This window comes from Zingiber officinale, unplaced genomic scaffold (genome assembly GCF_018446385.1).
Source record: "Zingiber officinale cultivar Zhangliang unplaced genomic scaffold, Zo_v1.1 ctg210, whole genome shotgun sequence".
Lineage (NCBI taxonomy): Eukaryota > Viridiplantae > Streptophyta > Magnoliopsida > Zingiberales > Zingiberaceae > Zingiber > Zingiber officinale.
The window spans coordinates 97,662-122,914 of NW_024589892.1; the positions used below are offsets into that span (position 1 = coordinate 97,662).

The following is a 25,253-nucleotide window of genomic DNA, read 5'->3' on the forward strand; positions in this document are numbered from 1 at the left end:
ATGAAGTCTCATGATCTCTCGATGGTATAATTCTACTAATCGATCTAATGGGTCGGTCCTATGGATCGATAGAAAGTGAGCATATTTGTTAATCGATCAGTTATCTATATTGCATCATGTCCCCTCCGTGTCTTGGGTAGTCCCACAACAAAGCCCATTGTGATACGTTTCCATTTGCATTCTGATATCTGAATCTTCTAAAGTAGACTCGTTGGTCTTTGATGTCAGCCTTTATTTGTTGGTATACTAAACATCAAGCTACAAAATCCGCAATATGCCTCTTCATGTCATTCCACCCATAAAAATGTTTCATGCCCTTGTACATTTAGGTACTATCAAGATGAATCGCAAATATAGATCGATGTGCTTCCTGCACTTAGGAACACACAATCTCTCACGGAAATAAAGAATCTCGTTTTCATCACACGAAACTCTATCTGCTGTCCTGAGACTACTCTGCTATAAAGAAACCCGAAAATGTTGATCGCTAGCTTGGGCTTCCTTAATTTGCTGGGTGATTGAGCAACCAAGGATACCAAAATCCCTCGCAGCCCTGCTTTACTAATCCCAACTCTGAGAAAAACTTTGTACTAATTATGTAACCATAACTCGGTGACAAGCCAAAACCCCTCGGGATTTCCTATTCAAAGTATCTGTTACCACATTGGCTTTCCCCAAGTGATAATTAATGGTGCAGTCATAATCCTTCAGAAACTTCATCCATCTTCTTTGCCTAAGGTTCAATTCATTTTGGGTAAATACATACTTAAGGCTTTTGTGATCTATAAAAATCTCAAATGTAATTCCACACCGATAATGCCTCCATATTTTTAATGCAAAAATTGTTGCTAACTCCAAATCATGAACAGGATAATTCTTCTCATGGTCTTTCAATTATCGAGAAACATATGATACTACCGGATTGTGCTGCATCAGAACTACACCTAACCCTGGTATGATGCATCTGTGTAAAGTACAAATCCATTTTCACTAGAAGATAAACTAAGATAGATGCAGTTATCAACTTTTGCTTAAGCTCTTGAAAACTGGCCTCGTAAGCCTTTGTCATGGTAAATTTTATTCCCTTACTAGTTAGTCGAGTAATTGACATGGCTATGCTAAAAAGCCCTCTCTAAATTTCCGATAATATCCAGTTAATTTCAAGAAGTTACGAACTTTTTTTCGGTTGCTCCTAGTCGGTAACTGTCTCAATTTTTTGAGGATCCACTAATATACCTCTATTGGAGACAATGTGTCCAAGAAATCCAACAGAAGATAAATACATACAGATTTACCGAACTTCGCATATATATGTTCTCGTTGAAGCATCTCTAGAACTATACGAAGGTGTTGTTCTTGTTCCTCCTCAGATCAAGAATAAATCAAAATATTGTCAATGAAGACAATGACAAATTGATCTAAATACTCTAGTGATACTCGATTCATCAAGTCCATGAAAATAGCTGGAGCATTAGTAAACTCAAATGACATTACCAAGAATTCATAATGTTCGTACACAGGGCACACTCAATCGTAAGATCACTGGCAATGAGTTTATAATCTGATCACCAACTGTAAATCATCTAATTTATAAATGTCGCCCATGTGTAACTCATATTTCTATTAACGACAACTTTTTAATAGCAAAACCATAAAATCATATATCCATTAATAGCCCATCAAAAAACAACATATCGCAAAAATTCATTTTCACAATATCCATCAATTCCAATTCATCCTCAATATCAATCATAGATAAAGTCATCCACCCTTCAACATCCACTGTCAACAATTTAAAGATATCCACCATAGATTAATATTGTATGTCTATACTCTACCAATTAAAGGGATTGTACTTTATAGGTAAGTTTATTGCAGTATATATTTCTAGTGAGATAAACCAGTGATGTGCTCACAAATCTAATTTCTCAATGCCCAGCTCCAATCATTAGATACTGTTAGAATATTGTAACATAATAACTAGAGGTATTATTATAATTATGCTGTATATCCTTTTCTATATAAGTCAATAATTCCATGGTGTCTAATATACGGTTTTCTCTTAACATGGTATCAGAGCCAAGTTAAAAGAAAACTCTAACTTCCTATTGTCCTAATTTCCCCCGATTCTACCGCCGCCACCTCCTATCTTCGCTTCTCCCTCATGCCGACGCCTGCACCTCGCGATCCTCGCTCTCTGGGGAAAGTGCATCTCCTTCGCTCAAGGGCGGCTCCACCTCTCTTTAAACCCATCTCCTTATCGACGTCGGCCGCCTCCTTCACTCTCCTGGCCGCGGATACCAGACTCTCGCTGGAAGCCGAGCACCCGAGCTCGTTTTTTGATCGTGACCTAGACCTCTACCGTCGCCTCCGACAGAAGAAGTCGCTTCTCCGCGACTTCTGGTGTCTCGTCTGCGTCTACGGCGTGTCGCTCCTCATCGTCAACTCCTGGTGCTCTTCCTCGCCTTCAACATCTTCGGTCGTGCCTACCCCGACGTTGCGAGCATGTCCAGATCTTCATCTCCGATGCCGCGCGTACTCCACCGAGGGCCACAGAGGCAGCCGGAGGTTGGGGTCGTAGGAGAGCATCGCCCCTACTTTCCTTGCCACCTCCATCGCCTTCAGGTGCGTCGATCTGCACGACTCTGTGATCAAGCTTATAAATCCAGAGTGGAACACCGCAACGCCGTCCTCTGCCCGATGCCAACTCTGCATTGCCTCTGCGCCGCCTCTGCCATCCCGGAAGGGGTCTACGAAGGCTGTTATGGGTCATCATTGGGGAGTTGCGACGTCGCCAAAAAGTCGGGCTGCCCTCTTTCACGTCGGCGTACCGCGAGCAGCAGCTGCTGCTGCCACAGGCAGTGCGTCCTCCCTCGTCCGTGCGACTTCCGTCCTGCCTTATCCGTGCTGCTGGTGTCGTCCCTTCCAAACTAATCAATGACTACATCTGGCGTCCCAAAGCCAGATATCTCAATTTTTACCAACCATATCACTGCACCCCTCTCTTCCGAGCAATTGGATGGTAAGAATTACGTCTCTTGGGCATCTCATATTGAGCTTTGGCTTATTGGTCAGGGTTATGAGACACATCTCACTCAAATCGAAGAAGATGTTCAAGTCGTCGAACGTCCTCTATGGAAGAAGGTTAACGCTCAATTGTGTTTTATTATTCGAGCCACCACCCATCCATCTCTTCGGAATATCTTCCGTACTCACAAAACTTGCAAAGCTGTTTGGACACAAGTTCAACAACTCTTTACGAACACCTCTCGGCGACTCTATCAAGTTTGTGAAGATCTCATGACCATCTTCAGTGCTCATCATATTAAGGATTCAATGTCAACTTATCTAGGTTCGGTCTCTAGTCTTCTTTGTGACTTCAATGAACTGCTACCACCTGCGGTCAGTCCTGTTGAAGAGTTTGAAAATCGGAAGAAATTTTTTATGTCTTTGCCTTTATATGATCTGCCCACAGATTATTCTCATGTTTGTGATCAGATCCTGGGCAGCCCCATAGAAGCTACCATGGAAAATACCTGGACGACTCCTTGTCCTGGCCAAAGTCTCGATGATGCCCCCTTCCGTTCTTGTTGACTTGTCAGCTTTGGTCTCTCGACACAACAATAGACCCCCACCTCGCAAGGGTGGCAAAGGACGTCCTTGGTGTGATCATTGCCACCGACCGGGACACACGATTGATAAGTGCTGGAGTCTACATGGTCGACCTCCTCGTGCTGCTCAAATTGTTCAGAGTTCTGTTGCTTCTTCAGCTTCCACTTCACAGTTAACACCGGATCCAACTCCACCACCTTCCTATAATGACTTTCTGAAATGGTTTGAGGATCGTCAGGCTTCTGATTCCACTGCTACCGTTGCACACGCTGATAATTCCTTTGCTGGCATATCTCGCTCTTCAAGTCCTTGGGTTCTTGATTCTGGGGCCACTGATCATATCATTGGTAATAAATCCCTATTTTCTTCTCTCACTACTATCGGTTATTTACCTATTGTCACCATGGCCAATGGTTCCCAAACTCAATCCCAGGGCATTAGTAGTGTTCATCCTTCTCCGTCTCTTTCTATTCATAATGTTCTTTATGTTCTCGGAGCTCCCTTTAATTTATTGTCGATAAGTCAACTTACTCCGTCTCTTGATTGTCATTTTTTTTACTAAAACGTCTGTTTCCTTACAGGACCGGAGTACAGGGAGGATGATTGGCTTCGGATGTGAGTCTCATGGCCTTTATCAGCTTCAACAACCCTCTCTTGTTGGCTCGGCGGCGGCATCTCTACTTCTTATTCATGCTCAGTTGGGACATCCAGGTCTTGATAAGTTGAAACAATTATATCCTAGTCTTTCTCACTTAGAGTCTTTGTCTTGTGAGTCGTGTCAATTAAGTAAGCATGTTCGTAGTTCTTTTTCTCCTCGCACTGTGAGTCGGGCTACGACCCTCTTTGCTTTGGTTCATTATGATGTTTGGGGTCCGAGTCGTGTTTCTTCTACATTGGGATCACGATATTTTGTTACTTTTATAGACGATTTTTTCCATTGTACATGGTTATATCTGATGAAGGAACGTTCAGAATTGTTTTTTATTTTTTAATCTTTTTTTCATGAAATCAAAACTCAGTTTGGTATTTCTCTTCGAACTTTGTAAAGTGATAATGAACGCGAGTATCTTTCTATTCAGTTTCGTTCCTTCTTGACATCTCATGGTGTATTGAATTGTACGTCTTGCCCTCATATCCCTCAACAGAATGGGATTGCAGAACACAAGAATCGTCATCTCCTTGAGACCACTCGGACTCTTCTTCTCCATTCTCACGTTCCTCATCAGTTTTGGGTGATGTCGTACTTACTGCGTGTTATCTCATCAAAATCGCATGTCTTCCTCCACTCTCTAAAATACCTCGTCATATCCTCTACCCTCTTCATCCTTTACCACCTCGGGTCTTTGGTTCTATATGTTTTGTTTAGGATCTTGATCTTAGCATTGATAAACTTTCTCCTCGGTCTTATAAGTGTATTTTCCTTGGGTACCCACGGTCTCAAAAAGGGTACAAGTGTTATTCCCCTACTCTTCTCTGTTGATGTCACATTCTTTGATCTGATTTTATTTTTTGGGCCTCCTGCTTCCTAGTCCGAGGTTTCTCCCTCTCCATCTGCACCAATGACTATCTTTGTCCGATGGAGGCGCCTCTATCGTCCCCAACCTCGTCTTCTCCTTTGTAGGTTTTTCAGCGTCGTTCTCGTCCGCTGACCGACATTGACACTGCCGTGGACACATCTTTAGAGCCAAGTCCTTCGTTGTTTCTTCCGGTCCATCTTCTGACTCTGATATTCCTATTGCACTTCGAAGGGTATGCGCTCTACTCGTAATCCTTCTCCTCACTATGTTTCTTTGAGTTATCATTGTCTTTCTTTCTTGTTGTTTGTTTCTCTTCCTAAGACTGCAGGTGATATCTTTGCCCATCCAGGATGGAAACAGGCTATGCTCGATAAAATTTGTGCTTTATAGAGTAGTGGGACTTGGGAACTCGTTCCTCTATGACATGGAAAGTCAGTTGTTGGTTGTCGATGGGTGTATACGGTTAAGGTTGGTCCGGACGATATAGTTGACAGACTTAAGGCGCGTCTCGTCGCTAAAGACTATACTCAGATCTTCGGATTGGATTATGGGGATACTTTTTTTCCTATTGCCAAAATGTCTTCTGTACGCTTATTCTTGTGAATTGCTGTGATTCGCCATTGGCCACTTTATTAGTTGGACATCAAAAATGCATTCTTACATGGTGATCTGCTCGAGGAAGTCTACATGGAGCAACCTCCGTATTTTGTTGCTCAGGAGGAGTCTTCTGGTTTTGTATGTCGCCTGCGGAAATCTTTTTATAGCCTCAAGCAATCACCCAGAGAATGGTTCGGTAGATTTAGTACTGTAATTTAACAGTTTGACATGACTCGGAGCGAGGCTGACCATTCTGTCTTTTATCGCCACTCATTTACTGGTTGTATCTATGTAGTGGTTTATGTTGATGATATTGTCATCAAAGGCAGTGATCATCTTGGGATTTCACAGGTGAAACAATATTTTTTTAAAACATTTCCAGACAAAAGATCTCGACAAACTCAAATATTTCTTGGGGATAGAAGTAGCACAGTTTAAACAGGGGATCGTCATATCACAAAAAAAAATATGCAATGGATATTCTGGAAGAAACATAAATTTTAAACTCAGACAATCGACAGCCCTATGGATCCTAATGTCAAGTTCCTGCCTAATCAGGGAGAGCCTCTTCCAGATCCTAAATGGTACAGGCGATTAATAGGGAAACTAAGCTACCTTACTGTTACTCGTCCAGATATCTTATTTGTGGTAAGTGTAGTAAGTCAGTTTCTCAACTCTCTATGCAAAGAACATTGGAATGTTGTGACTCGCATTATTCGATATATCAGAGGCGCACCAGGAAAGGGTTTTTGTATACAGACAAAGGACATACTCGAGTCATAGGGTACTCTGATGCAGATTGGGCAGAATCTCTCACTGATAGAAGGTCCACTTCTGGGTTTTGTATATTTGTCGGAGGTAACCTTGTTTCTTGGAAAAGCAAAAAACAGAATGTTGTGGCAAGATCCAGTGCAAAGGCAGAGTATCAGGCTATGACCATAACTAATCAAGAGCTTATATAGCTAAAACAATTACTTCAAGAACTCAGAGTTGGGGAGGTTACACAAATGTCGCTTATATGTGACGACCAGGTTGCTATGCATATTGCCTCGAACCTAGTTTTTCATGAGAGGACAAAGCATATTGAAGTTGACTGTCACTTTGTTAGAGAAAAAGTTATATCAAGAGAAATATTTACTAGTTTTGTCAACTCGCATGATCAATTAGCAAATATATTCACTAAGTTACTGAGAAATTCCTGAATTGACTACATATATAACATGCTGGGTACATATGATCTATATTCTCCAGCTTGAGGGGGAGTATTAAAATATTGTAACATAATAACTAGGGGTATTATTGTAATTATGTTGTATATCCTTCTCTATATAAATCAATAACTTCGTGGTGTCTAATATACGATTTTCTCTTAACAGATACTATCAAGATGTAGAATTATATACACAAAGGCAGAGAAACTCTATCACTAAACATCTTATTGAAATAATTGTCAATCGATGCTCTGTCATTTGAAGATCATCTTCTATAATTCCACTAAGTTATGGTCGAATTTCATAGGTGTTAAGTAGTTAACACCACATTCTCTACATCCTTGCGGGTCATATATTTCAATGTACCATCGAAGTTATCTAATCATATACGACCAGTTCGTGAGTCAAAATCTCCCATAGGATAGTGTTAGGCGAGTCGACTAACCATCGCCTAATTCCTCTACATAATGTTTAGGAATTCCTAATGATGAGATATACAAAAGGTGATAGAGAAGTATTATCTCTCAAAGCACCTCGAAATATTATCAAGTGATCCTTTGTTTTTCAAATATTGTCTTCTGCATTTTCCACCAAGTAACAGTCTGATTTCGTAGATGATATGTAGCTATTACAAAACCTTTTCTGCGCTATTACAAGTTATGTACTCAAATATGCCTTCCAGTTATTTAACCAAGCAAGAGCAACATACTGGTCGAAATCTTCATGAAATAGTGTGAGTCGGTCCTTCACTGACTGAGCTAATAACAATATACGTGCTCTATCTTTCACCCAGCTAGTAATAGCCATGGTTGGTATGGTCGGTGGTATTCTCTGAGATTGTAACTCATAATCTCCGGTAAGGGTTTGATGGGCCTGACCTCTACTATCTGACTCAACATCAGTCAGATTTTGGCAATAGATTCAGGTTCCATCGAATCGACAGGTTATTTCCATGGTCTACTCGGACCATGGCCGTGAACAGTGGCTGGCCCACCACGTGTCATATCTATTACAAACAACCATATAAGTATTAATAGAAGTATAGATTAACAGTTATATAAACTTACTTCCTATAGTTTAGAGATGTTCTGCCGTTGTTTGGTCCCAAAACTCAAAAAGTTACATCGAAAAAACAAACTGTGAAATCCAAAACTTGAAAATAGGCTTCGTAAAGTGTGGTTCTGATACCAATAAATTGTCACGTCATGGAAGTATACTTTGTCTAATAGAACGAACAATACCCTCTAGTGACAATGTACGATATAACATGATATGAGTCTACCATACGGACATAAATACACAGCGGGAGATATAAAATATAGCAACAATAATATAGAAGAATTTACACAATCCCTACGCAATATAGAAAACATAAATGACTGCAAGCCGACTCGGCTTAACACAACAAACCACAACCGAATAAAGGTAGTCACAAGGCTAAAATCCGCAGTCCAGTTAAATTATTACATAACTAAGTTTAAAATTTAAAGTGTCAATAAAGTAAAAGGAAATAACATAGAAACCATTCTCAAATGTGACGTAGGACTAACAGTCAGGATTCTTCAAATTATTACATATCATCTATTTGTAATAGGGTAGTGAGTCCAAATGACTGGTAATAGATAAATGGTAACGCATGGTCAAATGTGTAAGGAGATCAAAATATACCATCTTACAAGTAGGAATTATGTACACAACCATAGATGATATAATAAAACCACATACTTAAACCTGTCTAACACATAAAGTATAATGATCAGTAAACACGGGGGATCTGCAATAGATTTGTTCGTACTACATGAGCAATGTATGACAATATATACATGTATGATAAAACATATATGAATAATGTCAGACATATGCAACAATCATAGGTCAAACAAATGTGACATATCATAGGCATATGCACAATAGTATCTCTAAGATATGCAACACGCATCATCTACATATGATCATGTATGTGTCACTTCTACACTCGTACTCCAGCTACCACGACATCTGTGTGGCCAAATGGATAGGATTTTGACAACTGCTCACGACTCCAGTTAATGCTACATCTGAGTGGCCGGTCGGGCAGGATGCAAAGGTAGCTATCTAGTTACATAACAAGGAGGTCACTATTTGCACGCAACTCCACTACCACTATCCCGAATGGCTTAGTAGGCACTATAAGATAAGCTGCACCCAATTTTAACTACAACTATCCTTGAGTGGCCCAGTGGACAACGAATATGGCTGACGACTCTCTCGACTATAAGGGAGATATAGCATGCAAGCTATGCAATGATCTGCATGATGCTAATATTTAGAACTCAAACACAGTGATCATCAATGTAACAGTATGATAAACATAAGTTTATCCAGAAACATGATCTATCAATCACATATATTTATATATATGAAAAGATCCAACAAGCGTTTGGATTTTAGGGTTTACTAAACATGTATAGTAAATAGTAATACCTATACTACACGCCACACACATATGTACACTACATAATATAGGCAGTTAAAAAGGAAAACTCCTATAGTGTATATTATACACGTATGTACGACTATAACATATGCATAATCAAAATGATAACTCCTATAGTACACACCATACACGTGTATACTACAGAGTATGAATAGTCAAAGATAAGACTATATAATAAATTAATAGATCGTCTCTAAGATTAAGCCTGTAAATATTAAACTCAACTAAATATGAGTAGAGTTAAGGTAAATTAATCTACTCCATAAACTATCTTCATGCATCAATAAACTACAGAGGTTAAGGAAGAAATACCCATCTTTATTGTAGATCTTTCCAACCGTTTTCAAGTCCGTAATATCACATCAAGTTTAAATCCTACCAATACAAGATATGAGGCAAAACTAATGATCTAAAATCAATTTATCATCCTATTAATTAATTAATTAATTAATTAATCAATCTATTAATTAATTAATTAATTAATTGACTTCTTAATTAATCCTAATCTGATTAATCATTCATCAATATAACACTTCAAATGCATTTATAAGTTCAATTAATCATTTGATTCAATTATATAGATTATCTTAATTATTCACCCAATTAAATAACCTACTGTAATTAATCTTATACCTGATTAATCCACTCTTTGTCTCTCGACTGCAACCAATGGTGGGGAAAACAGCAATCCGGCGGTTAGCTGTCGACAATGTTAGTGGCGATAGCTTGGTGGTGTTGAGCTGTTAATGACGAATAACAGGAAACAAGCGGCCGGTGGGGAGGAAGGTGTACACGAAGGAAATGGCGGTCACGAGGGCGACATCATGGCCGAAGATGAGGGCAATGCCGGCAGTCTGCTTGCAGTGGGGAAAATAGAGGAAAGGGGCGTCGTTGACAGTTTGCTTTTGTCGACAAAGAAATAACGTCGACGGTTGGGCGGCACCGATTCTTCTCGTGGCGAAAACAATGCCATCATGTGCGTGGTTGTCTTGCTTCGCTGGGACGGCGACACAGTGGTTGGCCGCCACCTACATCGCGAACTCGGCAAGAGCGATATGGTGCTTCACTACGGTTGCGCTCTAATGGCATCGGGCATTGGGCGGCGGTGGTGGTAGCAACTGGCAGCATAATGGCCGGAGAGGGGACGACGGTGCACGGGAGTTCGGCGACTATCGCCATTGCCCGACGCTGGCAATCAGGCTGCGTCGGTGATGGGGTGGCGCGACATCGCTGGGAGAGAATGAGACGCGTGAGAGAGAGAGAGAGAGAGAGAGGGCGGCTTATAAAGAAATAACTTAGGTTTTGATCAATCACAACCTAGGTTTTATATTTAAAGATTTAAATGATTTTAGGAAATTAAACATTTCCTCGTTTAAATAGGGTAATTAAAATAGTCTTCTCCTTTTATTCGGTTTATCCCCGTAAACATGTCATACGAATTCGGTTTAAATTCCTAAAAATTTCTATAAAATTCTACAAGGTAATTTTTTAATTAAACATATTATTTTATTATTATTTATTTATCGTACCTTATAATGCATGTGGTATAAGCGATATATATTCACCCGCTATAATTTACTGCCTAAAGGGAACCACATGCAATATGCAATGTGGTCCTCCTGCTTTGTATTACTAACATCTAAACCTATTTTTAAAGCCATCTATGTCATATAGTTGTGCTATTTAAGGTTTGAAATCATATTCAATGTTGGGATTTTGATCCCTGACTGGAATGAGATACGTTGGTCGTGCTTGATGCTGCTACCTATGAGTGTGTTAAGCACCAAACTTAGGTAGAGACACTTGGTACCAGTGGTTGTACTGCACCAACCCTAGGTGAAGGAAGAGGACTAGACAAAGGAGTCATGTACTATGAAAGCCTTGAGACCGATTGGAAGTCTCATCATCATCGTGTGAAGCCTTGCATCATCGTAAAGCATTGTCTCACGGAAGCCCTTTGTCGTCATTGTATACATTATGAGCCTTACGGAAAGCCTTGCATGAAGCGTCCTGTCATTGTCGTCCTTGTGCCATGCTCTCTGCCGCTGTTAATGTTCCTTGTCTAGGGGAGTTACATGTGCAAGTCTTGTGTTGTTAAATGTTTAGCCACTCTTCTGTGTTTACGAAAGGTATTGTCTTTTGCCTAATAAGGGTCAGTAGACTAGTGGAAATTCCATGCAAGTGACTGAAATTGGTTTTTCTTGGACTGGAACCACAGGTCCAAATCACACCTCCGCATGGGAACGAGAGGGTAATGCATTCAATCTCTAAACTAACAAAGAAGGCAACAAAAGTTCAGAAGCGGTCCACTAAAGTTGTGCAATCTGTATATTGTGAAGTTTGCAAAATCAAGTGTGACACCCAACAAATCCTCATGTCACACAAACAGGGAAAGAAACACAAAAAAAATATGCAGAAACTACAGGAATCCATTACGGCAAAAATTACAAATGCTCCTTCAATCATCGCACAGGATAAAGTACCAGTTGTGGATCCTGACAAAGAAAAACCTACAGCTGAACGAAAAAGGAAAAATAATACACCAGCAACGGCTCAGGATCTGGAAGAAAAGAAGCGGAGGGTTCTTGAATGTGGAGCAGATGCTGCGCAGTTGAAGATTTGTGCCATTTGTAACGTTGTAGTCAACAGTCAGAAGGTATATGACTTTCATATTTCTGGGCAGAAGCATGCGGACATGGTGAAAAAAAGAGAAGAAAAAGGTTCAATTCACGGCATGTCCTAGATTATCAATTAGCTAGTTCTCCAGATATTGTGAGCAGAAGCTTTTTGAATTTTATGCCACATATTAGGCTTAATCCTTGTACTCTATCTCTGTTTTCATAGCTTGCACAACGTGGTAGTTTGTTTCTTTTGTGCATCATTATTTTCTCATGATCTATTCAAATCATTATACTATAAAAAAATATACAACTGATAATTCCATTTTATCTATAACTGGTAGCGTCAGATACAAGTGATCCTATAGTATTACATTAAGAAAGTCAAGAAAATAGTCAAGAAATCAATTCCTAGTAAATATCTAATTTCAATTGGACCCAACTTGTTTTGGGCATCAAAGCATATTATCTCTTTATTCTAGATGAGTTACGGTGTGCAAATAGATGAGAGAAGAATGGTTGCTTCATCCGTTCAATTTAGGTTCCTTTCGGGCTGAATAATATGCTTGAAATTGATAATTAGGACTTTATATGCTATTTTGATGTCTAGATTAATTCATACTTGGTGGCAAAAAAATGAATATGTTTGCCCTTTTGGAATAGTGAGTAGCATATAAGGGAGGTATTTATTTCGATTTTGTTGAGATTCGAATCCCAGATTTCATGATGCTAATATCTCATGAGTTAGCCACTAGATTAATTATTTTAAACACCTAAATTGTTTGGAAGCTCTATCGACAGATAGATGCATAGAGGAAATGCTTATGTAAAGTTAGGGGCCTAGGAGGTAACGTGTAGAAGATTTGAGTGAAGAAATATCTTTACAGAAAATAGTAGATGAGCACTAACCATCCTCAGCTGAAGATAGAACTTCCCCCCGTGACAGTTCAACAAGAACAATTTTTAAACGGGAATCCAATACGACTAATAGCAATTCTCTCATTTCCGGGGGCAAACACAGGTAGCAATGGGCCAATCAGCCACCACAATTGTACGAAACAACAATTGTAAAAGTTTACAACTATTAACGAAAGCACGATTTTAAAAAGGCATGGCAATTTGAAATACAGCCAAACATGTACGAAATGGTTCTTAGGGCATTTGCACTGTGACGTTAATGCCGCATTATAACGGCACTGTTCATTTAACGTCGCGTTACAGATGTCAACTTTATGTTCATCCGCTTGAACGCGTTCAAGCATGCACTTGCCCACCTCATGTGTATAATTTTTTTTTAAAATATAAATTATAAAATTAAAAATTAAATAAAACGGTTAATTTCATTTTCCCAACTTTGTAATTTTAACCGCTCAATTATAATTTCATTTTCCTAACTTTATAATTTTAACCGCTCAGTGATAATTTCGTTTTTTCAACTTTATAATTTCGTTTTACCAATATTGTAATTTCATTTTTTACAAACATCTATTTTATTTAATAAATATATTAAAAAATTAATAATATTTTTAAAAAACTATAAAATTATATTTTTAAAAGTAAGATTAATAATAATAATAATTTAAATATTTTAAGATATATTTATTTAATATAATATAATATTAAAATAATTGAGTGAATTGTAAAACTCATAAATAATGTATGAATATTAAAAGGAACGTGGGTGAAAGGAGGTTGCTATAATGAGTATGTGATAATGGACTAATGCTTTTTATGAGGTGGTAGATGTTATAACGAGATAACATTACGGATGCCCTTATGCATAAATACTACCATCACAGAAGTGACACGTTATTGTCGGAGGAACAAACATGTCCTAAGTTGATATCTAACCTTCACCGCAGGTGAACAAACATGCCCAAAAGATCGAGTGACACATAACAGAAACAAAAGCTTAGATCTAGCAATCAGGCAATCAGAATAAGGTGGAAGAGATCGAAATCATAGAGACCATGGTTTCTACCTGGTACAGTGGCGGAGAAGTGTATAGGGGGAAGCGGGACGGCGATAGGTCAACGGAAATCACATTAAATAGTCTCACTTCCGCACGGAGTTCAGCGGCGGATTAGGGCTTCCCTAATCCTCGCGTCGGGTTCGAAGAGGATCCGAACGTCCGGCACCCGGGTTTCGTTCAATGGATGGTCAGATGAAGATGGAGCGGGACTCGTCCTGCTCGTCTTTCTGCGTGCGTCTAAAAATAGCACATAGGGCTTTTGTCCAATCGGCATTGCCTTGTACCGGTGTGGGATCAGGAATTGGTACACGTGGCAAGAATGGATCCCATTGGAGTTGAATGGCAGCGCGCGTCTGATTGCTATCCAGACACAAGGCCATTCGCTTGTTCTAGCGCTCCAATCAACCCATCTCTAAGTCAATACGGAGGAGGTAAATCACGGATGTCTATTAGCTATCAGTGCAGGTGACAAGGTATGAGGAGGTATGCTCGAACATGCCAAATTTTGACCATAAAACTTTATGTGATAATACTCTATATCTTAATCATCATACCACCCTGAGAGGGCTCTATCTAGTTCTTCCAACCAACTAGGTGAACTACCCGATCATATTAAAAATAAGATAGATTTGAAAAAACATAGACGCCCACCATGACGAATGAAGCAAGCCATTTTCCTTCTCATATAGTGATGAGACATCTTATTTGAAAAAATATAGACGGCCACCATGACGAATGAACCAAGCCATTTTCCTTCTTATATAGTGATACTTAGGGGCGCAATTAAGATAGTGAGGTGCAAATTCATTGTGTTGTTGCAATCAGGCCTAGTTTGGCCCTTATAGACTAAAGTTGTGTTTTGTATGAGATAAGAAGGTTAAAATTGACTAGATATTTGACGATCGATAAAATATATGAGTCGAGGTTGACTAGATATTTGACACAAAAAGTAGATAAGGAAAAAATTAAATAGGTAAGGTCGATTAAACAATTGGTAACGGAGAAGTTCAATAGATATTGACGGAAGAAGTTGTTATAGGTCAAGAACTAAATATTATATTGATAAAGAAAGTCCAAGTAAATTATGGAGAAATAAATAATGATAGAATCTAAACAGATCATGGATGACCAAATATTTAACAATGATGGAAATTCAAACAAATCACGAAGGAGTGGATACTTGACAGTGATGGAAGTTCGAGTAAGTCATGTATGCTTGGTAGCGATGACAAGGTTAAATTGGATGCCTACAATAGTTGAAATCTTAAAGAATTAGTCTTTAGGTATCGAGAGTTCTAAAGGGCTGGACTCTTAGTCATTGAAAGTCATGATGGACCAAGATTAATCTAGGCCTAGCAAGTAAAACCTAGTAGACCGAGAATGGTAGATATTGGACAATAGATGAAACCTTAGAGAAATAGTCTTTAGGATTTGGAAGTCCTAGACGTGAGAAGTCTCTAGGCACAAGAGTTTTAATAGATTGAGGCCTACGAGATATTAAGCAAATATATCGTCTAAAGAAGTTAAGATTAACTTTTACTAGGTAGATAAAGAAGTGACATAGTCTTTTGTAACATGGATTTAGAGTATAACAGCCGAACTTGTAAAATAGAACAATCAATTGAAAAACTTGAACTACAAAATTATTATTTGATCATATTTTAAATTTGACAAGTCCAGTGATGAGAAATGCATAAGTCAACTAAGCGATTAACTGAGATTGAAATTACAACTAATATAATATTTCAATTTGAAAATCAATCAACTTCAGCAATCAACTAGTAATGATAAAAGAGTGTTTGATGCTATATCTGGATACCAAAATGAATCATTGAGTGGAAAAAATTATAACAATGATTCTAAGTTGCTATAATGGGATAGTTAATAGCCCCTAGGGTATAACTGAACCCGGTAATCATGTAACAGATTTGCCGTATACTAGAATAGTCAATTGAAAGACAAAGCAATAATCAGGTGGATTCCAAATTTGAGAAAAAATTTAGCTAATCATTCTTAGGAATTCTTAAGCAACTGCTACTACATTCTTGAGCCTTTGGGGAACAATCCAAAACAAGCAAAGCAAATATTTTAATTTGTGTAAAGTTTAGATTTTATTATTTTCATTCTATCTTATATTTTTATATTCTACTTGTATTGTTGTACAAGCATATCATTCTAAAAGGTTTTTTTCATTTGTATCCGAAAAGGAATAAACGTAATTATAATTTCAAGAGTAATCTACTAACGTATCATAAGCCATGAAATAAAATTAAATTCTAAATCATATAAATCTTCATGTAATTAATCTTGTTCTCGGTTTATGTTTTAACGAACATGAACCATTGAGCACAATGATACCCGAGTAACTGAGATTAGTGAGGTATAGATTGAATTTCAATTTCAATGGATTTGAAAACCAAAAGGTATAGAAAATCAATATTAAAGTAATAAAATGTCTCAAAGGGTTACATATTCCAATTCTACGATTACAAAATTGAATAATACAGATACAACAGTTCCAAATACAAGGACTTTACATCACAAAGACATCTACTAACTAATCATCTTCCAATTACAAAAAGATAAATGTACATGCGAGCTTCCCTATTATTTGCTCATAGGTATGACAAAGAATCACTATTCAGGCACAAGCATTCACACCCAAAAGAATGAGTTAAAAAAACACCTCTATTCTGAAGTTGCTTGGCACTTAAGCTATCCCAGTTTCGGTACCAAAATTGCAAACTAATGGACTAATAGTAGAACATTCCGGATATCCAACATAATAAATTCCATGAGTTTATATCTACATAAGGGGTAGGTAAGCTCCGCCATGACCCTTCCGTAAAATAAGAGGCCCGGCATTCTCTGGAACCCTATCCATCACCTTCATACATGCATCAGTTACATCCTGAAACCCTGTTGCTGCTGCTGCTAATTGCATCCGCAGCTTCAAATCCCTCGTCCTCTTGAGCAAGATCCTGAAAGACCTGCCTAAATGCTTAATCCACTCAGCAGGCAGCCCTCCTGGAGAGAGCCACACTGAAAAGTGAGATTGATCCCCTCTGGCTGCAACCTCATTCCGGTGGTACCTTGCCAGCTCTAGTAGCATTGATGGTTGCAAAGGAAGGACAGCAACAAACTCTGCCACAAACTGCTCAACTAAGTCTGGTTTAAACATTTGATTCCATAATACAGGAGCCCACTCGCCTGGCTGGTTTAGCTTGTATGCTTCTGCCACAATAAGGGCTTCCTGAAAACGAGACTGCTCCACAAGTGTCCTACGAGCTCTTGTTTCTGGGAGATCAATCCATTGTATGTCAGGGATCCGGATCTGGAGGGAAAGGAGAGATGCTTGGGCACAGGCATTATGAGTCTTCTGCCCTGCATCAATAGTGGCAAGGACTTCAGCAGCCTCAACATAATAGCGCATAGCCTCAAGAAGATCCTCAGTTTGACGATCCTTGTCGCGACAACAAAGCCACTGCTTCATATACTGCAAGGATCTAGACTCAAGGAGTGAAGCTGTCTCATGCTTCATGTCAAACTGGTTGTAGACCTGTATAGCAAGCAATAGAGAATGATAAACATACTAACTACAATTGAAACTGGCTGAGATGCAACTAAAGCATTCATTTAACATTTTCCACACCGGCATTTTTGTTCATATGCAATTGAAATATCATGAAAGATGCCTAAAGTTGAATCAGTGGATCGCATAAGCATATTACCTCATCAAGAAATTACAAAGGAAGAGAATGCTAGCTTAAGTCAAATATTTTATGTTTATTTTTTGCTTTCTAGCAAAGGATGACTTCTTCATTTTACTTAGTGTTGGTCTAAATAAATATTTGTGAATTTTCTTGTTAACTTCAATGAAATTATTATTTGAACTTGAAAAATGTGAGATTAGGCACCATGTTATAATCATAGTACTGGTTCTCTATTGCATCCATTTCAATTGTATCAAACTTTTCCGCCCCTGTATTGAAATTTGTATCATCTGTATGGATAGACTGTATCAAGGTCCATGTCAGACAACACAAACAAACATGACGAGAATTATTCATTCCATCCGTGTCTTGGTCTCCACGGGATATTGATCTGTTAGTTAAACCCGTGCAAACGATTGCAAAGCCAACAAGCATTGGGAATAAATCTGAACAAGGGTAAAGAAGTCATATCTAACAATTTTCAACGACATGAATTAACTAATAGAAAAAAGAAGAATTTCTAACCATGGCAAGTGCATCGAAATCATGAGGGTTAAATAGCTTTAATGATGTTAGAACAGCCATTCTGAATCCTCTGACAGCAGCAGCTGTGCCGGTGGCCATCTCTGTAGCTGAGTACTTTTGAAGAAGCAGTGCGAGCTGACCATTTTCTATAAGGATATTTAAAATGAAATTCAAGGCATAGAAGTTACTGACTCCGGTAACCAAGCGAGCCAAACAAGTAAAATCACCCTCCAACACATATGATTCAATTCTGTTGGCAGCAAGGGTCACAAGAACATCGACTCCATCAAGGCAGGCAGAAGATTTGTAGAAGTGGTGTGCCAGTATAAGGAGTTCAACCTGTCGAAAAGATTGAGTATTTTTGTTATGAGAGAACACTGGAACCAGAAGAGAAACTACATTTATTTCCAAAATATGGATTGACAGGAGCCCTCTATCTCTCTCTTCATATATAAATAGACAGACTAGACCAGAAATGCATACAACTATTTTGTTCTTGTTAAGATAATTCAGTATATGAAGATATGCATGCAATATATTTATATTAAAATTATCAGATATATGTATGCAGGTAATGAAAGCTGATGAATGCCCTGTCCATCCTGCTATGTTTTAGAAACACCTAACTTGAAATGCTAAGTGAAATAAAAAGAAAAAAAAAAAATCAGTACTCCTAATTGAATTGCTGGATAATACTAGTCAGATCTACTGCAGCAAATGAAGATCTGAAATAGTAATTCCTAACAAGATGGATTTTATTAGTATACCAATTGTTTCAGAATATCATATTTGAAAAAGAAAATTCTGAACTTGCTGCCATTAGATAAGTTCAATGTCGTCCATGAGATTTTAGTTAGCAGAAGAAGCATTCAAAGTGTCGAAAAACTTAAATCTATTTGAGTAAAAGGCTACACTTGCACCAATCACCTCACCAATGAAAGTGTAATACTCCATTACTTTGATGGTATGCTTATGTAAAATTTATCTAAAATACAAATTGTTAGGCATGTAGCATTCATATTTCTGATAAGAAATGGCAAGGCTCAATATGTTTCACTAAGTCCACCTTGTCTGCTGCCTCACACACTTAACCTAATCTGCATAGTACACATCCATCTTGGCTGCAACATGGATATTTACTTTCTCCCAATCAAGGTTCTTATACTATGGCATTTCTGTTTCTGAACTAACCTTCTCTGACCTGTCTACTAATAACAAAAGTTCATTTTTTTCTTTCTTTAATCTATTGGGCCTAATTAATTTTTGAATGGGTTAGGTTTACTTTTAATAGGTTGGGTCTAATTTCTAATGGGTTTCTTTAGACCTCTTTTTTTACCATCAAGGTGTCTTGGTCAACACACTTTAACATTTGAAAAAGAATCAAAATTAAAGTTGCAACCAACAAGAACATTCATGTCACTCTTAGGGATTAATTGATGGCTATATGACACAACGCAACGGTAAGAGGCACGGTGGTTTCCCATGCACCGAGGATTCAATTCTCATGCAGGCAACCTTATGCCTGCTCGAACTACTAGAACAGTTGGGTTGTCGTGTCAGAGCAACTCGCACTTCTGGATTTACCCGGTGGGCGAACCAAGGGAAGGCCGCCTACCTCCAGGACTAGTTGGACTAAACAGATCATGGATTAATTAAAAAAAAAATCCAATCAAATTTTCAAGGCACAACACATTCAAAATTAGGATTAGGGGGCATAAATACATTATGTGACTCTTAGGGACCAAAGGCCTTTCAAGATGTAAAAATCAAAGATATAGGGCATAAGCAATTGAACATGTGACTAATATAGATAATATTTATTTGACATGATTTTAACTCCTTTTCAGCAATTGAAGTGTTTCATCATTTTAAGCTTTTTTGGCAATTAAGGTGTTTTGGCCATAACTACTTGATATTCAAAAAGGATTCAAAACTAAAATTACATGGCATCATGCGTAGGGACTAATAGATGACCATGACATAATTTAGACCTTTCAAGGCTAGGTAATTTTGAGAAATTACCTTAATAGCCTTTTCAAAGGCCAAAATCAAAGTTACAAGACACAATACATTCAAAGTCAACATTAGGAGGCATATACGTATCAGTGTGACTCCTAGGTATGAAATATACCTATATGATATAATTTTGACCCCTTTTAAGCCATCAAAGTGCTTTGGTTAAACATCTTTAGTGACCTAACAAATCATCAAAATCAAAGATATAAGACACAAACAGTCTTATAGATTAAATATTGTTCATATGTCATACTTTTTACCATTTTTTGATCATCCTAGTGTTTTGGTCAAACCACCTTAATGTTTAAAAAAGATCAAAATTGAAGTTACCAAGCATAAAAACATCCATGTCACTTGTAGTAATTAATTGAAGGTCATATAATACAATTTAGATCAAATTTTGAATCATCAAGGTGCTTTGGGCATTTAACTTTGATGGCCTTCCAAGGGGCCAAAATCAAAGTTACAACGTGTAACACTTACAAAATAATAATAATAAAAAAAAGAGGATGTAAATAAATTCACATGGTAATGATGGTCATACCTGTCTCATACATTTACACTATTGATTTGGCCAAATATAAATGTGGGAATATGTGATTTTGTGACCAAATATCCCTAAAGATTAGATCATAGGATCATGATCCATGGTCAAAATTCCCACATGATGTATCCTTTAATACTTATGAAATCAATACATCACTCCCATCAACTCTAGTACTCACCTCAACTCCATGTCTGAATAAAAGCAAATGGTAATAAGTTCTAAAGAATCAATTAATTCATGGTCAAATTCCCACATGATGTATGTTCTTTATATTATAGATTAAGAGAGGGATTAAATAGTATAGCGAATTTGTTGGTAGTTTGAAGGATTACAAACATGACTATTGTTTGGACAACCAAATGTTCTTTGTGTGATCATTGATTTCTTAAAAACGATAGGATGGACAATTGTTGATATTGATCCAACTTGAGTCATCATTGTTATTGATCAATCTTGGCAACTAAGGTAAAAAGCCCTACCAAGGGGGACAATGAATGTTATAATTTTCCCAAATCTAACAGGATATAATTCTATCCAAGAAGATTGTGAATTAGCATGCCTATGCATCTCATGAAGAGCAACTTCCATACTTGGTAAAAAAAAGGACTACCAAAAGGGACAAGGAACCTTATAATTTCTCCAAAAATAACATGATGAAATTCTTCCCAAGAAGATAATTTCTCCAAAAATAACATGATGAAATTCTTCCCAAGAAGATTTTGATTCTAGGCATCATGCCTGCACAGAAGCAACTTTCGCACATACTGAATAGAAACCAGCTAATAACTTTATTAAGCCTTGAGCTTCTTGATTTGTTTATTTTTAGATGTTATGATAGAAACCTACAACCTATTAACTTCCAGTCTTGAGCTTCTTGATATGTTGCTAGACGAATTTAGTAAATTCAATTGTTGAGAAGTTAACTTGCTTCATTTTAACAAAGAAGCCTCTACTAAATAAAGTACAATGGTTATTTTTCATTTCCTACTATAGCAACTAAAGCTTTGTATCTTGTAGTAAGCTAAGAAGATTGCTGCAAGAGCAATTGTTCAATCCATAATTTGCGTCAAGCCAAGAATCCAATACCTCACAAGCATGTGGTATTTCTTGTCCTGTCATTACTAAGCGCATGAGTGAATGACCAATTTCTTGTTCAGAAGGACAAAGTTGTGCCCACTTCAAAAAATCAGTGAATCTCCACAAAAGAGGCTCAGGGCCCTCTTCCTTCTGAGAATCCATGTATCCACCACGATGTGCGGCCAACAGCCCCTGTGCATAAAAACTATCAGAAAGGAGATCATTGGGTATAGAATAAGGACATATCTGTTAAGACAGCATACCTTCAGAAAAGATTCAGCAAGAATCCTTGCAATGATTGGATCAGGAATTGTGTGGGTCTGTACCAAGAGTTTGGCTTCTTCAAGAGAATCTTGGGCTTTAAGAGAAAGCAATTGCAGCAAATCTATAGGTTTTTTCTCAATTGCCTCAGAAAATGGGAGGCCAAGTATTTTTGCAGCTTTGACAACAGCAATTATTCTTCTACACAACCCACGCCCAGAACCTTCACAGCACTTGGTAGCTAAGAACTCCAAAGCCTATAGTAAGAAATCAGAATGATTAAAAAGCACCTAATGCATTTATGACCACTAAGAAAAAATAATTATAGAGTTTCTTTTGAGACAGCAGAACCTATACGAACAAACCAAAGACAGATTTGCTACACTAATTCATCATTCGGCATCATCCTCACCTGTGATAGTTGAATCATGTGATCCTTAATTGTTACACCAGCAGATCTAATAACTTCAAGGGCTTCAGGATCAAGGGGTGATAGACTAAGATCATCATTGCTATTTGAAGATGATAAGGTCGCAAGCTTTAAAGCAGCATCAACAAGGGAAATTTCAGATGGCATGTGTGTTGGAGACAGTTTCTTCTGAAGCTGTTTAGCAGCTGTAATTTGACCAAACTCCAACAAGGAAAGGACAGCCTTCTCCATTTCTGCAGGTTGTACTCTTTTCTCCCATGCAGAGACTGATGACTCTATACTCAAACTTTCTTCTTGTGATAGCATAGTTTTAGATATTTCACCAGTATTCTTAAGATGAGAATCAGTGTAATCATCAGAATCAATGTTGCTTTCCAAAGTGTCTAAAACAAATCGTCTTTGTATTGGATTAGTTTTTGTCCTTCTCTTTGTCCTTGCAATGCTCACTGCAGTGGCGACACTGCTAGATTCTAAGGTTTGTGACTGCCGATTATGTGGGAAATTGTATTCCCTTGTACCATTTCTCTCACTAGCTTTCATGGACATTGCATTTATGTGATTATCCATTTTTGTAATGATATTTGCAGTCTGTTCTATAACACTGGAAGAATTTCCACCCACTAAATTATGAACAGAGCTGAGTGATGTATAGGCACGTTCAGCCTTAAACTGAGATTCTGATTCTACTGCTAGGAGCCACACTCTAGTTTCAATCTCCCTCAGAATATCCAAAGGATAAACCCTGTATCATAATAAAAAACCTTAACCAAGACCAAAAGACAAGTACTAAAATTACCAAAAATCAAGTACAAATATGATAACTTACGGAGGAGACTGAGTTATTGTTCCACTTAACCACTGTAGAGCAAGAAGAAGAATCTCGTGTAATTCTCTTGATGGAATATCTTTCTCAATGGCTTCTGCATGTTTGAGGAAAAATGATCCTGCCTGAAAGAAATCACAACCAATTTTTTCTTGGATTAGCACAAAATGGTAGTCTTTTCTTGGGCATGCTTATAAATCAACAAGCAGTCAACCTGCAATGGTGGAAACGAATGTCTCATAAAAAGTGTCTGACAATGGTTCCATAAAGCAGCTCTCTCCTCTGGAACATCCCAAAGGAATTCCTTCCACTCGGAAACCATGGCTTCAGCCTGAAACAAAAACTTGTATGTGGTAGTCATGACATGACAGAATTTCTTCCAATCATGGGTAGCTTAAATAGAAAACAATCTCATATATGGTTTACAACTTATCATAATCGTAAACAAGCATATGAAAATACAAAGGTAGCACGTTTATTGTTTTGTTAACATGATCCAATTGACATTTAGAAGATAAAACCATGACACAAATTACATCAAGTAAACAAATGAATGATTGAGTGATATACAAAGATTATATAGGGGAATTATTTGGAAACAATCAATTATATAATGGTTCCACTAGGTCAACTATCTGCATCAAAATACTGGCAGAGATTCATTAGGAGAAAGAAAGATGGAGGAATCAGAGAAGCTGTCATATATCAACTAGTCTTTTAATAAGCATGTCTGAGAATAAGCGTGTTTGAGGCTAATGTTGGTAACAATCGTTGAAAGAGCTTTAACTGAGTCAATTCAATCACTAAGAATTGGGGTAATCTTTTTCCTTAATTCAGCTCAAGGCATTGCAAGATATTAAAGGTTATTATGGAGGACAGGAATAGAGAGGACAAATAATTAAGGAAGATTGATAATTGAAGGGGAAGAAAGAAGAAAAAAAAATCATCCATCTTGTTTATCTGAGAAGTTAAAAATATGAAGAAACTTTTTAATATAATTTTTACTATCTGATTATTCTTTTTTTCTAATTTTTATTTCTTCTTTCAATCGTGGGAAAGAAGAGCCAGGAAAAATGGAGAAGATCAGGAGGATTTTAATCTTCTCACTTTTGGGAAGATGAGATTGGGTAATTTGATCTCTCCACTTTTCTATCCTCCCATGGTTTTCTTTCCAAGCAAACAACATTAAGTGGTCTTCCCATTTTTCTCATCTAAATTTTCACTTTTCAGATTGCTCTCCAGCTAAATTGCTTAAAGATTGTTAATATGAAAGGAGACCATACAGAAAAAGAACAATAAGGAAACAGATAAGGTTCCAATATCTAAATTTGCAAACATGTTAATATTAAGGAAGAAAATAATTTCAAATTGCTCTGAGCGAGCACCAAGGAGATGATGTCAAAGAAAAGACTATGAAGTTCCGACATGTACTTAAAGAAAAAGAGTAAATAAAGAGAGAAAATAATTATCTTATCTTCAAGATGGCATCATAGTAGTAAAAGTGTTGCAACTAAAAGATAAAATTGATTTGAGTTATAAATGTGCTGAAAGAGGAGAAATGTTAGTGTTGGGTTTCTAGGAGTTAATCAAACTGCTATTCAAGGCTTTTTATTGTCAGTAAACAAATGCAAATCTGGAATATATTTTACTAGGTTAGCAAATATTGTGTCAGGCTGAGATATGGTGCTAGATTTAGTGCTTACTCTAAATTTTAGAGGAGAAGAACTTACTGATTTTATATGCCCTATTGCAAATTTTGTGAGCATTCATCTACTATTTATACCTACATTTAGTCCTTCATGATTCAAGGAAATTATTATTTTTTCCTCTCTTCCATAAAACTTTATGGTATTAAAGT

At 37.5% G+C, this 25,253-nt stretch overlaps 2 protein-coding genes across 5 annotated transcripts in view; one reads left to right on the top strand and one right to left on the bottom strand.

Moving 5' to 3' along the window:
• Positions 1-12,294, top strand: part of LOC122036799 — a 30,751-nt gene extending 18,457 nt beyond the window's left edge. The window contains exons 2-3 of one of the 2 annotated variants that reach the window (XM_042596219.1): positions 4,194-4,323; positions 11,632-12,294. In XM_042596219.1, coding sequence (XP_042452153.1) covers positions 4,194-4,323; positions 11,632-11,684 — 183 coding nt within the window. In that variant the 3' untranslated portion in view covers positions 11,685-12,294. The remainder of the gene's footprint in view (positions 1-4,193; positions 4,324-11,631) is intronic. The other variant, XM_042596218.1, reaches the window with a different exon arrangement.
• Positions 12,295-16,456: 4,162 nt separating this feature from the next.
• Positions 16,457-25,253, bottom strand: part of LOC122036797 — a 44,402-nt gene continuing 35,605 nt past the window's right edge. For all 3 annotated transcript variants that reach the window (XM_042596217.1, XM_042596216.1, XM_042596215.1), the window contains exons 16-22: positions 23,610-23,726; positions 23,399-23,520; positions 22,555-23,314; positions 22,145-22,399; positions 21,891-22,073; positions 18,242-18,580; positions 16,457-17,562 (exon numbers count right to left, since the gene is read on the bottom strand). In XM_042596217.1, coding sequence (XP_042452151.1) covers positions 16,810-17,562; positions 18,242-18,580; positions 21,891-22,073; positions 22,145-22,399; positions 22,555-23,314; positions 23,399-23,520; positions 23,610-23,726 — 2,529 coding nt within the window. In that variant the 3' untranslated portion in view covers positions 16,457-16,809. The remainder of the gene's footprint in view (positions 17,563-18,241; positions 18,581-21,890; positions 22,074-22,144; positions 22,400-22,554; positions 23,315-23,398; positions 23,521-23,609; positions 23,727-25,253) is intronic.